At 42.4% G+C, this 17,455-nt stretch overlaps 2 protein-coding genes across 2 annotated transcripts; both read right to left on the reverse strand.

The window, feature by feature from the left end:
- Positions 1–28: 28 nt before the first annotated feature.
- LOC149491616 (non-specific lipid-transfer protein 8-like) lies at positions 29–407 on the reverse strand (the record flags this gene model as incomplete). Its single annotated transcript, XM_089717178.1, is given in 1 exon segment — positions 29–407. A coding segment is annotated over 1 exon segment (333 nt), but the record flags the coding sequence as incomplete, so codon positions are not given.
- Positions 408–1,181: 774 nt separating this feature from the next.
- HEXO2 (beta-hexosaminidase 2) lies at positions 1,182–4,066 on the reverse strand. Its single transcript, XM_089717179.1, has 2 exons — positions 3,094–4,066; positions 1,182–2,534 (listed from the first exon to the last, which is right to left on the reverse strand). Exons 1-2 carry the CDS (start codon positions 3,881–3,883, stop codon positions 1,579–1,581), a joined length of 1,746 nt encoding a protein of 581 aa, XP_089573305.1. The 5' UTR covers positions 3,884–4,066; the 3' UTR covers positions 1,182–1,578.
- Positions 4,067–17,455: the final 13,389 nt, after the last annotated feature.

The raw sequence follows: 17,455 nt of genomic DNA on the forward strand, positions 1-17,455 counted from the left end.
AAGAAAAGAAAACATAATTTATAACGCACTGGGAACAGTCCACGTTGGGTGAGACAGTGTAGGGAAAGCTGATTCCACAATTGCTTGGAAGAGCTTGGGCTAATTGAGAATTTGGATTTATATTCTGGGCCGCTGACTTGATGCAGGCACAAGCAGCCCTCTTATCAGCAGTGGTAGTCGCAACAGATGAAAGAGCTTTAGCTCCGGCACAGCAAGCTGCAGGGGGGATCCCAGATCCTTTTACTAGGTAGTTTACACAAGGTCTCAGGTCCTTGATCACATCACTGCATGCAATAGCAGCCTCCGAAGCTGGGGCAAGTAAAACAAGAAGCAAGAGAGCAGCTGCACTTAGAGAATTCATGGTGAAGGCTGGTAAGGAGATGATACTTGTACGTAAATATATTTTCACCTTAATTTATAGAAAGTTAGGGGGAGGCTCACTGGTGCAAGCCAGTAGACAAATTACTTTTTTTCACAAAAAAAAAATAGTGATTGTTTGATTCGTTTGTTGAAGAGTGCAAGAAAGAAAGAAGAGATTTAAGGTTAATGAAAGAGTGTGAAAGTTAAATAAGGTAGGGACCGATCGATGAAGTGAGGGTCATAATTAAGTCCTAAACAAGCTAACATTGCCTTTGCAATTAACTATTTGCTGACAAATTTACCCGGATGAAGGACGGTGAGATGGGATGACATAGATTCCTTCTCTCTTAATTAGAGGTTGTAAGTTCGAACCTTTGGATATGGTGCCTTGACACTAAATGGTTAAAAAAAATATATATATTAACTTATCTATTCGGATAATAGGATTGCACGATCAATCAATAAGTTCTACATTTGTAAGTTAAATTTTGTTTAAATGAAAAAACTTCTCTAATTAGTAATAAAGTTGCATATTGCTTCTTAATCATACATCAATCAGTTCTTGATAATCAGGCAGTTCAATAAAATAGTAAATTAGATTGGATATTCACTATAGCCCAAACAAAAAAATACTTGAAAATCATTAGACGGCAAACTTAAAATTAGAATTCTTCTGTCTTTTGAACGGATATCTCAACTACCTATGATATTTTATGATATTCTAACCAGAAATCATTAGAAGAAAACAGTATCTGGCATACTTGACCACTTCTTTTTGGTTACTTGTGTTGTTAGACTTTGATATTAAATGAAAAATAAAATTACAAAAGGCCACACGTCAATTTTGTATATTTTCCTCCCGGAATAGAGCTGGCTAGTCGTGCCAGGAGAAAGATTTATAACTTTCTGCTTGTCTTTTGGATAAGTAACATGTCTAATATTTGATTAAAAGAAAAAAAAAGTAATAAAAAAAAGGTTTCTAGCTCTACACCCCTAAATATTATCCCATTTCAAACTGTATCTGCATTGCTGCTGTTCTAACAGCATACAGTGCAGAATTCGGTATACAAGCACCTACTATTACATTATAAAGCTATAATTTTAGAAAGAAATTAAGATGGAGAAAATTCAGAACCGTTGAACAGAGCCATGGATAAAGGAAGAACAGGGAGCCATTCTTTTCACAAATTGAATTTCCAAGACAAAACAAGGATGCAACTAATCAAATGGATGGACTGTATTGCACATGCTTGGGTTCTTAATGCACCAGAGTGGCTGAAGAGGTTCACCTCTAATTCCTCTGTTAACCATTCTGTACCTCCACTCGTTTAAACGATCCATTGCCTCTGCATACCTCTTCATACCGGTCTCATCCCTATTCCCTGACCACAAAGTCTCTGCCATTGCCGAAGCTCTAGGCCAAAGCCGTGCATCTAAAACCATTGGGTCTGCTTGCTCAGACCACAATGCTACTTCACCTCCAAGCACCAATTTGGCCTCCTCCTGGCTCAATCCATACGTTATATCATAATTATATATGGTTTGCCATGTTTTAAAGGGTCCACACCATGATCCGCCATCTCCCTTGCTACCACTTGTAGGTGGCTGATCATATTGGCTATCATTCCCAAGAAAGTCACCATGCCCGCAATCCAAATAATAGAATTCTGAGGATGACACAATGGTCCGGTAACCAGCAGCAACGATCCGTTTTGTGTTGTTTGGACCATGGTTCCAGGTTTGCAGGATAGTGTATTCAGGTGGAAGAATTGAGGCATCCACCTTGACATTGTCATCCAATAAAATATCTTCCCAATACACCACTGTTCGGTTTAGGGATACAATATAAGGGAGGGTGGTTTTAACAAATGTCTCTAGTAGCTGATTAAGGGTTCCATTATTAGACAGGAAGGACTGAATGTCTGGGTCAGCTTTCCAACAACCTGGGATGATCTCATCTGCTCCAGCATGAAAAAATGATTCAGGAAATAACGAAACTATATCTGCAATGACATTTTTGAGGACTTTGTAGGTTTGAGGGTTCAGTGGATTTAGGTGGCCAGTTCCTGGTTCAGATGCAAGCCGGTCAGTCCACTTAGTTCCAGCCGGCCACCAGAACATGTTTGCGCAGGCCACAATATCTGGGTAGGCTCCAGCCCATGATCCTGTATGTCCTGCAATTCCAAGGGAATTTGACAGTTAGACCTTGTTACTGTAACTCAAGTAAATTGGATCAGCCAAATATGAGATTGTGATAACTGATAGAATTTGTTGTCAAAAACCATGAGAACACAGCAATTACTGGACTAATGAATTCTTATTTCTTATGAAACATTAAAAAACAAAAAATACATATCAGTTTAACAAAGATATTTTGTTGAAAATATTGATTACAAGTAATTTTTTTTCGAGTACAATAGTAAGTAAAAGTATAAAATAGCTACATAACACCTAGTAATTCGATTTTTGTTAATATTTAAAATAATGTTTTTTAGAAAAGCAGTTTCAATCACCGATGACCATCAGATTAATTTATTAAAGGAATTTCAATAGGCGGGTTTAATGCCAACCTTTTTACGGGGATTAGGAAACTCCAGTTTAACATAAAATTTTTAAATCAAATTTATTCATGCAAACACAGTTCTAGTTCTAATTGCGTGTGTTATGTAGAGATATAAAAGAAAAACATAAAAAAAAGGAACTTGCGGGAGAAAATAAGCATCAATCACTGACCGGGAGAGTCGATTTCTGGTATAACCCTGACCCCGTGTTCCAAACCAAACCGAATAATAGCTGCAACATCAGATGGATAATACTGCATTTGAGGCCCATAGGAACCCTTGGCTGCAAGTTCAGGCTCTGATGGCAGCACCAAAGGAAACGAATGGGAGTCCGAAATATGCCAGTGGAACACATTAACCTTATTAGCGCTCATGGCCCCGATGGTCCTCAGAATGTCCTCCACCGCATAGTAATTCCTTGAGGTATCTAACATCACCCCTCTGTGAGCGAAGAGCGGAGAGTCCCATACATAGAGTCCCACGGGCACGCGAGAGGGATTGCCCCACACCAATTGGGAGAAAGTCTCAAGACCCCTCATCGCTCCCCACACTGTCTCAGCCATCAGATTGGCGGTGGGCCCAGCGCTGGGAATGGCGATGCTGTACGACTCATTGACTCCATGATTAAGTGGGGCGGTGAGATCAGCAACACTGATGGCGAGGGTCTTCAATGGCGGGGAAGAGTGGGAGAGGTTGACAGCGGGGTTGACCAGAGGTCGGTGGTGCTCAGTTAGAATTTGAAGGAGGTAGCGGTTGACGGCCGGAGAGAGGTGCGGGTGGTTTGGGGAAGCGATGGAGAAGGTTGGTGAGAGGAGGGTAGCCTGTGGATAAGGCCATAACAAGGTTCTCGGCTTAGGCCACACGTTGATCCCTGCAGACCGGCTTGTGGCCGCAAATGCCGGTCCCGTATAATTAAAGAGGCCGAGTACGCAGCTTATTAGGATAACAATAATCCTCCTCATCGTTATAGTAAACGCTTCGCTTAATAATTACAATTGCGAAATTGCAGTTGAGGGACTGAAACGATGGAGAAGGGAGTAGCTAGTTATAAATTTACCCGCCCAAGTACAAGTCTAGAATTCTTTTTTGTCATTTTCCTTTTGTTCTTGTTAGCTTGTAGCTTTGCAGTAGACTTGCATGCGAAACCGCCAAATGAAAGGTCCGGGAAGTATATAACTTAGATTTTCCGTTTTTAATTTCTATTTTAATATAATAATAAAACCGTAGAACAAAACAATTGAAAAAAAAAAAAGGTGATAGAAGCACAAATAGAGGTGAGGACGGTTTTGTTTATTTTAGTTTGAAAAAATTGTCAAATCCAACAAAAAATTATAATTTGAAAACAATCAATCCAAATTAATTAACTCATTTAATTAATGAAAGCAACCTAAATCAAAACAACAAACCAGTTCTTTACATTCAATTTGTAGTTTGATATAATTAAAAATAGTTTCATGAATTATGTTAGTTATACATAAATCATTATTAAAATATTGATAAAAAATTTATTAATGATAATCTAATGATTTTAATTAAAAATAGACCAAAAGGGTATAACATTGGATTTTTGGGCTCGGAAGCTTCAGCATGATATGACTTGAAAATGATTTTAATGCTTCCTACAAGTCTTAGACAAAATTTTATTACCTTGAAATGACATGCCAAGTAACAGATAGAGAGATATTAGGCCAAAACTGTCGAATGCTTCTTGAGTAGCACCGATTTTGCACTTCAATTTATATGGTAAATGCAATTCTTAATAATGCATCGAGAAGGTGAGATAGGCATGCCAGGTTAACCACGAGACCTCAAACTATCGCCTAGAAGACCCTATACGAGCTGCCCCTCGGGCGTATAGACGATAACAGCTTTGAAACTGGCCTCTAAACAAGGCTTCTTAGACCAAAAGGGTATACCTTTGGATTTTTGGGCATGGAAGCCCCATTACGGAATGGTCCAGAAATTATATCAATGCTTCCTATAGGTCTTTGACGAAATATTATCACCTTAAAATGGCATGCCAAGTAACACAAAGAGAGATATTGGCCAAAGCTACCGAATGCTTCCATAGTGGCACTGATTTTGCAAATGTATTTATATGGAATATGCAATTTTTAACGATGCATCGAGCATGCTAGATAGGCCGTGGGCGGACCATGAGACCTCAAACTATCACCTATAAGACCCTATAGGGGCTGGCCGCAAGTGTACAGATGGCATCGGCTCCGGAACAGGCCTTCAGGCAGGGCTTCTTAGACCAAAGGGTTATACCTTTGGATTCTTGGGCCCAGAAACTCCAGCACGGAATAACCCGAAATGATTTCATTGCTTCCTACAGGTCTTAGACAAAATAATATTGCCTCAAAATGGAGTGCCAAACAACAGATAGAGAGATATTAGGCCAAAACTATCAAATGCTTTCGGAGTGGAACCGATTTTGCACATCAATTTATATAGTGTATGCAATTCCTAATGACACATCGAGAAGGCAAGATAGCCATACCGGGCTGACCACAAGACCTCAAATTATTGCATAGAAGACCCTATATGAGCTGCCCCTTACGCGTACAGACGACATCAGCTTCGGAACATGCTTCCAAACAGGGCTTCTTAGACCAAAAGGGTATACCTTGGGATTTTTGGGCTCGGAAGCTCCATCATGGAATGACCCAAAAATGATTTCAATGCTTCCTATAGGTCTTTGATGAAATATTATTGCCTTGAAATGGCCTACCAAGCAACAGAGAGAGAGATATTGGGCAAAACTGCCGAATGCTTCCGGAGTGGTTTCGCTTCTGCGCATGAATTTATATGGCGTATGCAATTCTTAAAGATGCATCAAACAGGCAAAATAGGCATGCTTGGTTGACTAAGAGACCCCAAAATATCACCTAAAAGACCCTATAAAGGTTGCTTGTCAGGCGTACAGACGATATCGGCTCTGGAACAGGCCTCCACACAGGGCTTCTTAGACCAAAGGGGGGTATACCATTGGATTTTAGGGTCCGGAAGCTCCGACATGATTTGGCCTAAAAATGATTTCAATCCTTACTACACATCTTAGATGAAATATTATTACCTCGAAATGTTTTCCCAAGCAACAGACAGAGAGATATTGGGCAAAAACTGCCGAATGCTTTCGGAGTGACATCGATTTTGCGCATGAATTTATATGGCGTATGCAATTCATAATGAAGCAGCGAGCGCAAGACGGCCATCCTGGGGTGACCTAGACCTTAAACTATCACCTAGAAGACCCTATACGAGCTGTTCCTAAAGCGTACAGATGATATCGGCTTTGAAATAGGCCTCCAAACAGGGCTCCTTAGACAAAAAGGGTATACATTTGAATTTTTGGGCTTGGAAGCTCCGACACGGTATGACCCGAAAATGATTTCAATGCTTCCTATTGATTTTAGACAAAATATTATTTCCTCAAAATGATGTGCCAAGCAACAGATAGAGAGATATTGGGCCAAAACTTACCGAATGCTTCCGGAGTGGCACCAATTTTGCCCATCAATTTATATGGCATATGCAATTCTTAACGATGCATCGAGCAGGCAAGATAGGCATGCCGGGCTTACCACGAGACCACAAACTATCACCTAGAAGACCCTATACGAGCTGCCTGTCAGGCGTACAAACGATATCAGCTCTAGAACTGGCCTCTAAATAGGACTTCTTAGATTTTTGGGCCCGGAAGCTCCGACACTGAATGGCCAAAAATTCTTCCAATGCTTCTAACAGGTCTTAGACGAAATATTTTTGCCTTGAATGCTTTCGGCGTTGCATTAAAATGGCGTGCCAAGCACCAAAGGGGTATACCTTGGATTTTGGGGCCAGAAGTGCGGGCACGGAATGACTCGAAAATGATTACAAAGCTTCATAAATGTCTTAGAAGAAATATTTTGCACTCGAAATGGTGTGCCAAGAAACAGACAGAGAGATATTATGCGAAAATTGTTAATTGCTTTCGGAGTGGTACCAATTTTGCACATTAATTTATATGGCATATGCAATTCTTTATGACGCATCAAGCAGGCGAGATAACCATTTCGATTTGACCATAAGAACCTAAAATATTGCCTAGAAGATTCTGTACGAGCTCCCTGTTAGGCATACATATGATATCAGCTCCGAAATAGGCCTTTATGTAGGGCTTCTTATACCTAAAGGGGTTTACCTTTGGATTTTGGGGCCTGCAAGCTTCGGAACCGAATGGCTTGAAAATAATTAAAATGCTTCCTACATGTCTTAGAAAAACTATTATGGCATCAAAATATCATGCCAAGCAACAGGCAGAGAGAGATTGAGCAAAAACTGCCAAATGCTTCCGGAGTGGCACCGATTTTGCGCATTAAATTATATGGCGTATGCAACTGTTAATGCCACATCGAACAGGCAAGATAGGCATACCGATTTGACCACAAGACCATAAAATATTGCCTAGAAGGCCCTATACGAGCTGCCCATTAGGCATACAGAAGATATCAACTCCGGAATAGGCCTTTATATAGCGCTTCCTAAACCAAAGGGGTATACCTTGGATTTTGGGGTCCGGAAGCTTGGGCATGCAATGGCTTGAAAATGATTACAGTGCTTCCTACATGTCTTCGATGAAATATTATGGCCTTGAAATGGTGTGGCAAGCAACAGAGAGAGACATATTGGGCCAAAACTACCAAATGCTTCTCGAGTGGCACCGATTTTGCGCATTAATTTATATGGCATATGCAATTCTTAACGCCGCATCGGAGGCAAGATAGGCATACTGATTTGACCATAGGACCCTAAACTATCGCCTAGCAGGCCCTATACGAGCTATATATCAGACGTACAGACTATGTCCGTTCCGTAACATGCCTTCATACATGGCTTCTTTGACCTAAGGGGATTACCTTTGGATTTTGGGGCCTGAAAGCTCTGTCACTGAATAGCCAAAAAATGATTATAATGCTTCCTAAATGTCTTAGATGAAATATCATGGCCTTGAAATGTCGTGCTAAGCAACAGATAGATAGATATTGGGCGAAAACTGCCAAATGCTTCCGGAGTGGCAACGATTTTCCGCATTAATTTACATGGCATATGCAATTCTTAATGCCGCATTGAGCAGGAAAGATTGGTATACTGATTTGACCAAAAGGCCCAAAACTATCGCTTAAAAGATCCTATATGAGCTACCCGTCAGGCGTATAGAAGATATCATCTCCGGAACAGGCCTTCATACAGGTTTTCTTAGATCTAACGGATTTACCTTTTGATTTTGTGGCCCAGAAGCTCTTGCACGAAATGGCTTGAAAATGATTACAATGCTTCCTACATGTCTTAGACAAAATATTATGGGTTTGAAATGTCGTGCCAAACAACAGACAAACAGATATTGGGCAAAAAATGCATAATGGTTCCGGAGTGGCACCAATTTTGTGCATTAAATTAAATGGCATATGCAACTGTTAATGACGCATCAAGAAGGCGAGATAGGCATACTGATTTGACCACAAGACCCTAAACTATTCCCTAGAAGGTTCTATACGAGTTGATAGACATACCGATTGGACCACAAGACCTTAAACTATCATCTAAAAAACCTATAGGAGTAGCCCGTCAGGCGTACAAAAGATATCGGCTCCGGAATAGGGCTTCACTCAGGGCTCCTAAGACCAAAGGGGTATACCTACGATTTTGGGGCTCGGAATGGCCCAAAAATGATTACAATGCTTCCTACATTTCTTAGAGGAAATATTACGGCCTCCAAATGGCGTGATAAGCGACAGACAGAGAGATATTGTGCTAAAACTGCCAAATGCTTCCGGAGTGGCACCGATTTTGCGCATTAATTTATATTGAGTTTGCAATCCTTAATGAAGCAATGTGCAGCCGTGATAGGCATATCGATTGGACCATAAGACCCTAAACTATCGCCTAGATGAGCCTATAGGAGCTGCCCATCAGGCGTACAGAAGATATCGGCTCCGGAACAGGGCTTCACACAGGGCTCCTAAGACCAAGGGGGTATACCTACGATTTTGGGGCTCGGAAGCACCGGCTCGGAATGGCCCAAAAATGATTACCATGCTTCCTACATGTCTTAGAGGGAATATTATGGCCTTGAAATGGCGTGATAAGTGACAGACAGAGAGATATTGGGCTAAAACTGCCAAATGCTTTCGTAGTGGCATCGATTTTGCGCATTAAATTATATGGTGTATGCAATTCTCAATGACACCCTAGGCAACAGAGATAGGCATACCGATTGAACCATAAGACCCTAAACTATCACCTAGATGAGCCTATAAGAGCTGGCCATCAGGCGTACAGAAGATATCGCTTCCGGAATAGGGCTTCACACAGGGCTCCTAAGACCAAAGGGGTATACCTACGATTTTGGGGCTCGAAAGCACCGGCTCGGAATGGCCCGAAAATGATTACAGTGCTTCCTACATGTCTTAGAGGAAATATTATGGCCTCCAAATGCCGTGATAAGCGACAGACAGAGAGATATTGGGCTAAAATTGCCAAATGCTTCCGGACTGGCACCGATTTTGCGCATTAAATTATATTGAGTTTGCAATCCTTAACGAAGCAATGAGCAGCCGAGATAGCCATGCTGATTGGACCATAAGACCCTAAACTATCACCTAGATGAGCGTATAGGTGCTGCCCGTCAGGCGTAGAGAAGATATCGACTCCCGAAGAGGGCTTCCCTCAGGGCTCCTAAGAACGAAGGGGTATACCTCAGATTTTGGTGCCCGGAAGCACCGGCTTGGAATGGCCCGAAAATGATTACAATGCTTCCTACATGTTGTAGAGGAAATATTATGGCCTCGAGATGGCATGATAAGCGACAGAAAGAGAGATATTGGGCTGAAACTGGCAAATGCTTACGGACTGGCGTCAATTTTGCGCATTAAATTATATTGAGTTTGCAATCCTTAATGAAGCAATGAGCAGCTGAGATAGGCATGTCGATTGGACCATAAGACCCTAAAATATCACCTAGATGAGCCTATAGGAGTTGCCCGTCAGGCGTACAGAAGATATCGGCTTCGGAAGAGGGCTTCACTCAGGGTTCCTAAGACCAAAGGGGTATACCTACGATTTTGGTGCCCAGAAGCACCAGCTCGGAATGGCCCAAAAATGATTACAATGCTTCCTACATGTCTTAGAGGAAATATTATAGCCTTGAAATGGAGTGATAAGCGATAGACAGAGAGATATTGGGCTAAAACGTCCAAATGCTTCCGGAGTGGCACCGATTTTGCGCATTAAATTATATTGAGTTTGCAATCCTTAATGAAGTAATGAGCAGCGGAGATAGGCATGCCGATTGGACCATAAGACCCTAAACTATCGCCTAGATGAGCCTATAGGAGCTGCCCGTCAGGGGTACAGAAGATATCGGCTTCGGAAGAGGGCTTCACTCAGGGCTCCTAAGACAAAAGGGGTATACCTACGATTTTTGGGCCCAGAAGCACCTGCTCGGAATAGCGCAAAAATGATTACAATGCTTCCTACATGTCTTAGAGGAAATATTATGGCCTCGAAATGGCATGATACGTGACAGACAGAGAGATATTGGGCTAAAACTGCCGAATGCTTCCGGAGTGGCACCGATTTTGCGCATTAATTTGTATTGAGTTTGCAATCCTTAATGAAGCAATAAGCACCCGAGATAGGCATACCGATTAGACCATAAGACCCTAAACAATCATCTAGATAAGCCTATAGGAGCTACCCGTCAGGCGTACAGAAGATATCGGCTCCGGAACAGGGCTTCACTCAGGGCTCCTAAGAACGAAGGGGTATACCTAAGATTTTTGGGCCCAGAAGCACCGGCTCGGAATGGCCCGAAAATGATTACAATGCTTCCTACATGTCTTAGAGGAAATATTATAGCCTTGAAATGGAGTGATAAGCGACAGACAGAGAGATATTGGGCTAAAACATCCAAATGCTTCCGGAGTGGCACCGATTTTGCGCATCAAATTATATTGAGTTTGCAATCCTTCATGAAGCAATGAGCAACTGAGATAGGCATGCGGATTGGACCATAAGACCCTAAACTATCGCCTAGATGAGCCTATAGGAGCTGCCCGTCAGGCGTACAGAAGATATCGGCTCCGGAAGAGGGCTTCACTCAGGGCTCCTAAGACCAAAGGGGTATACCTACGATTTTTGGGCCCAGAAGCACCTGCTTGGAATAGCGCAAAAATGATTACAATGCTTCCTACATGTCTTAGAGGAAATATTATGGTGTCAAAATGGCGTGATACGCGACAGACAGAGAGATATTGGGCTAAAACTGCCGAATGCTTCCGGAGTGGCACCGATTTTGCGCATTAATTTGTATTGAGTTTGCAATCCTTAATGAAGGAATGAGCACCCGAGATAGTCATACCGATTGGACCATAAGACCCTAAACAATCGCCTAGATGAGCCTATAAGAGCTGCCCGTCAGGCGTACAGAAGATATCCGCTCCGGAACAGGGCTTGACTCAAGCCTCCTAAGACCAAAGGGGTATACCAACGATTTTGGGGCTCGGAAGTACCGGCTCGGAATGGTCCAAAAATGATTACAATGCTTCCTACATTTCTTAGAGGAAATATTACAGCCTCCAAATGCCGTGATAAGCGACAGACAGAGAGATAGTGGGCTAAAACTGCCAAATGCTTCCGGACTGGCACCGATTTTGCGCATTAAATTATATTGAGTTTACAATCCTTAATGAAGCAATGAGCAGCCGAGATAGCCATGCCGATTGGACCATAAGACACTAAAGTATCACCTAGATGAGCCTATAGGTGCTGCCCGTCAGGCGTACAGAAGATATCGGCTCCGGAAGTGGGCTTCACTCAGGGCTCCTAAGACCAAAGGGGTATACCTACGATTTTGGGGCTCGAAAGCACCGGCTCGGAATGGCCCGAAAATGATTACAATGCTTCCTACATGTCTTAGAGGAAATATTACGACCTCCAAATGCCATGATAAGCGACAAACAGAGAGATATTGGGCTAAAACTGCCAAATGCTTCCGGACTGGCACCGATTTTGCGCATTAAATTATATTGAGTTTGCAATCCTTAATGAAGCAATGAGCAGCTGAGATAGCGATGCCGATTGGACCATAAGACCCTAAACTATCGCCTAGATGAGCCTATAGGAGCTGCCCGTCAGGCGTACAGAAGATATCGGCTCCGGAAGAGGGCTTCACTCAGGGCTCCTAAAACCAAAGGGGTATACCTACGATTTTGGGGCCCAAAAGCACCTGCTCGGAATAGCGCAAAAATGATTACAATGCTTCCTACATGTCTTAAAGGAAATATTATGGCCTCGAAATTGCATGATACGCAACAGACAGAGAGATAATGGGCTAAAACTGCCGAATGCTTCCGGAGTGGCACCGATTTTGCGCATTAATTTGTATTGAGTTTGCAATCTTAATGAAGCAATGAGCACCCGATATAGGCATACCGATTGGACCATAAGACCCTAAACAATCACCTAGATGAGCCTATCGGAGCTGCCCGTCAGGCGTACAGAAGATATCGGCTCCGGAACAGGGCTTCACTTAAGCCTCCTAAGACCAAAGGGGTATACCTAAGATTTTGGGGCCCGGAAGCACTGGCTCGGAATGACCCAAAAATGATTACAATGCTTCCTACATGTTGTAGAGGAAATATTACAGCCTCCAAATGCCGTGATAAGCGACAGACAGAGAGATATTGGGCTAAAACTGGCAAATGCTTTCGGATTGGCACCGATTTTGCGCATTAAATTATATTGAGTGTGCAATCCTTAATGAAGCAATGAGCAGCTGAGATAGGCATGCCGATTGGACCATAACACCCTAAACTATAGCCTAGATGAGCCTATAGGAGCTGCCCGTCAGGCGTACAGAAGATATCAGCTCCGGAAAAGGGCTTCACTCAGGGCTCCTAAGACCAAAGGGATATACCTACGATTTTGGTGCCCGGAAGCACCAGCTCGGAATGGCCCGAAAATGATTAAAATGCTTCCTACATGTCTTAGAGGAAATATTATAGCCTCGAAATGGAGTGATAAGCGACAGACATAGAGATATTGGGCTAAAACGTCCAAATGCTTCCGGAGTGGCACCGATTTTGCTCATTAAATTATATTGAGTTTGCAATCCTTAATGAAGCAATGAGCAGTTGAGATAGGCATGCCGATTGGACCATAAGACCCTAAACTATCATCTAGATGAGCCTATAGGAGCTGCCCGTCAGGCGTACAGAAGATATCGGCTCCGGAAGAGGGCTTCACTCAGGGCTCCTAAAACCAAAGGGGTATACCTACGATTTTTGGGCCCAGAAGCACCTGCTCGGAATAGCGCAAAAATGATTACAATGCTTCTTATATGTCTTAGAGGAAATATTATGGCGTCGAAATGGCGTGATACGCGACAGACAGAGAGATATTGGGCTATGACAGCATTTTTCGCAAGTGTACGAAATCGCAACAAGTAATATAGAGTAAGAGAGTATCGTATCCATAGGGATTGTTTATCAATTACCAAAATTATGTTAACCTATTATTATTTAGACGATGATAGGAGAGAATCGCTATAAGGAAAACAAAATCTAAAATAAAAACAGAAAAGATCAAACACAAAATTCAGGTGAAAAGAAATCAGAGAATTTAATTACTAGGGAATTTGATTTCACTTAATTCTATCCAGCTTATTCTATTAGTTCATTAATCAACTTTAATTGTTCAAGCAGGGGAAACAACCCTAGAATTACTAACAAGCTCTCCCGATGTATTGTTAGCTATTCTAATTCAGTTTAATTACCTATCTTATAATAGTGAAATTAAACATAAATCAGATCATTAGGTTTTATGGTTGTTTTGTGAGTTCATAACTTAACAATTTATTAACTTATGAAAACCCCCCTTGAGTCAAACCATATAGCTTCCGCATCAAGTTATTATTCTCAAGTGAATTATTATATTTTTATCATATCAATAACCCTTCTCCCGAATGTGATTATTGAAATAACTCAATCCAGGGGAAATTTTCTGCCTGGAAGCATTAAGCACAATAATAATTTATAACGAGAACAAAGAAAAACAAATCTAATATTATAAACTGGAATCGAATTAAATTACATCAAATCCCTAGTATAAGAGTTTAGCTGGACATAGTAATTAAATTAAACTCAATCATACTTGAATCATTCATTATAATTAAAGACAATAATAAAAGAAAGAAACAAGATGAAAAGTTTAGAATAAAAACTGTATCACAACTATGTGGATGGCTTCCTTGATTCTTGGCACAATTCTTAGATGCTTGAAGTCTTGAGAGAGAGTAAATTATCTAGAGAGTAGTACCAAAAAAAAATGAGATCCCTAGCAATGAGAAGTTTCCCTCTTTATATAGAGCTCCTGGAGGTGAGTCTGATCCCTTTTAGGAAATAGAATTCTTATTTAGTGCAAAATCCTTTGTAGGAGATCATGACTGTTTAGGCTTTTGATTTCCTCTTGATTAGGACTCCTTTTTCTCCCAAAATAGGTCTAGGTCTTGTTTAGTGTGTTTAGGAAACTCCCCGAGGTTGGCCCATGTGAGAAAAAGCTTGATTTGCGTATCTAGTTCACGCTGGTTCCGCTTGCGCAGAACGGGCGTGCTTCTTGGCACGGGCTGGGTGTGCTTTAGTCTGGAAGTCTGACTAGTGAAGCACGGGGTGTGCTAGGCAGCACGGGCTAATGATTTCCTGAGGCACGGGCATGCCACCAAGCACAGGCAGGGCGTGCTATCTTCTGGAAGTCTGCCTAGAATTGCCATGGGCGTGCTAGGCTTGACACGCCCTGGTCCCATTGTAGCACGGCCGTGCCTTTTGACACCACCTTGGCCGTACCCTCTTCTGTCTCTCCTTTGGTTTCCTTAGCTTCTAGCACGGCCTAGGCGTGCTAGAAGCTAAGTGTCTTGCATTCTAAAGTTCTTTTCTGCGCCAAATTCCTACAATTATCTCTTAGATCAAGCGGATTAAGAATCAAGGAAGCTTTGAATACAATCATACTAGAAGTGAATTAAAATAAAATTAAAGTAATAAAAACTTACTGAAATTCTAATAAAAACTATATTAAAAACGCTATGAAATTAACACCTATCAGGCTAAAACTGCCGAATGCTTCCGGAGTGGCACCGATTTTGCGCATTAATTTGTATTGAGTTTGCAATCCTTAATGAAGCAATGAGCACCCGAGATAGGCATACCGATTGGACCATAAGACCCTAAACAATCGCCTAGATGAGCCTATAGGAGCTGCCCGTCAGGCGTACAGAAGATATCGGCTCCGGAACAGGGCTTCCCTCAGGGCTCCTAAGACCAAAGGGGTATACCTATGATTTTGGGGCCCGAAAGCACGGGCTCGGAATGGCCCGAAAATGATTATAATGCTTCCTACATGCCTTAGAGGAAATATTATGGCCTCCAAATGGCGTGATAAGCGACAGACAGAGAGATATTGGGCTAAAACTGCCAAATACTTTCGAAGTGGCACCGATTTTGCGCATTAAATTATATTGAGTTTGCAATCCTCAATTAAGCAATGAGCAGCTGAGATAGGCATACGGATTGGACCATAAGACCCTAAACAATCGGCTAGATGAGCCCATAGGAGTTGCTCATCAAACGTACAGAAGATATCGGCTCCAGAACAGGGCATCACTCAGGGCTCCTAAGACCAAAGGGGTATACCTACGATTTTAGGGCCTAGAAGCACCAGCTCGGAATAGCGCAAAAATGATTACAATGCTTCCTACATGTCCTAGAGGAAATATTATGGCCGCAAAATGGCGTGATACGTGAAAGACAGAGAGATATTGGGCTAAAACTGCAAAATGCTTCCGGAGTGGCACCGATTTTGTGCATTAATTTATATTGAGTTTGCAATCCTTAATGAAGCAATGAGCAGCTGAGATAGGCATGCCGATTGGACCATAAGACCCTAAACTATCGCCTAGATGAGCCTATAGGAGCTGCCCGTCAGGCATACAGAAGATATCGGCTCCGGAAGAGGGCTTCACTCAGGGCTCCTAAGACCAAAGGGGTATACCTACGATTTTGGTGCCCGGAAGCACCAGCTCGGAATGGCCCAAAAATGATTACAATGCTTCCTACATGTCTTAGATGAAATATTATAGCCTTGAAATGGAGTGATAAGCGACAGACAGAGAGATATTGGGCTAAAACGTCCAAATGCTTCCGGAGTGGCACCGATTTTGTGCATTAAATTATATTGAGTTTGCAATCCTTAATGAAGCAATGAGCAGCTGAGATAGGCATGCCGATTGGACCATAAGACCCTAAAATATCTCCTAGATGAGCCTATAGGAGCTACCCGTCAGGCGTACAGAAGATATCGGCTCCGGAAGAGGGCTTCACTCAGGGCTCCTAAGACCAAAGGGGTATACCTACGATTTTTGGGCCCAGAAGCACCTGCTCGGAATAGCGCAAAAATGATTACAATGCTTCCTACATGTCTTAGAGGAAATATTATGGTGTCGAAATGGCATGATACGCGATAGACAGAGAGATATTGGGCTAAAACTGCCGAATGCTTCCGGAGTGGCACCGATTCTGCGCATTAAATTATATTGAGTTTGCAATCCTTAATGAAGCAATGAGTAGCGGAGATAGGCATGCCGATTGGACCATAAGACCCTAAACTATCACCTAGATGAGCCTATAAGAGCTGCCCATCAGGCGTACAGAAGATATCGGCTCTGGAAGAGGGCTTCACTCAGGGCTCCTAAGACCAAAGGGGTATACCTACGATTTTGGTGCCCAGAAGCACCAGCTCGGAATGGCCCGAAAATGATTACAATGCTTCCTACATGCCTTAGAGGAAATATTATAGCCTCGAAATGGAGTGATAAGCGACAGACAGAGAGATATTGGGCTAAAACGTCCAAATGCTTCCTGAGTGGCACCGATTTTGCGCATTAAATTATATTGAGTTTGCAATCCTTAATGAAGCAATGAGCAGCTGAGTTAGGCATGCCGATTGGACCATAAGACCCTAAACTATCGCCTAGATGAGCCTATAGAAGCTGCCCATCAGGCGTACAGAAGATATCGGCTCCGGAAGAGGGCTTCACTGAGGGCTCCTAAGACCAAAGGGGTATACCTACGATTTTTGGGCCCAGAAGCACCTACTCGGAATAGCGCAAAAATGATTACAATGCTTCCTACATGTCTTAGAGGAAATATTATGGTGTCGAAATGGCGTGATGCACGACAGACAGAGAGATATTGGGCTAAAACTACCGAATGCTTCCGGAGTGGCACCGATTTTGCGCATTAATTTGTGTTGAGTTTGCAATCCTTAATGAAGCAATGAGCACCCGAGATAGGCATACCGATTGGACCATAAGACCCTAAACAATCGCCTAGATGATCCTATAGGAGCTGTCCATCAGGCGTATAGAAGATATCGGCTCTGGAACAGGGCTACGCTCAGGGCTCCTAAGACCAAAGGGGTATACCTACGATTTTGGGGCC

The sequence above is a fragment of the Jatropha curcas genome, unplaced genomic scaffold (assembly GCF_041381405.1).
Source record: "Jatropha curcas cultivar XTBG-Jc1 unplaced genomic scaffold, XTBG_Jcur_1.0 HiC_scaffold_1093_pilon, whole genome shotgun sequence".
NCBI classification, from domain to species: Eukaryota; Viridiplantae; Streptophyta; class Magnoliopsida; order Malpighiales; family Euphorbiaceae; genus Jatropha; species Jatropha curcas.

Excerpts from the sequence above, each read along its gene's own strand:
- HEXO2 (XM_089717179.1), bottom strand. The coding sequence starts at position 3,883 with ATGAGGAGGATTATTGTTATCCTAATAAGCTGCGTACTCGGCCTCTTT. Across the intron at positions 2,535-3,093 it reads ACCAGAAATCGACTCTCCCG|GACATACAGGATCATGGGCT; the intron begins GTCAGTGATTGA and ends TTGGAATTGCAG.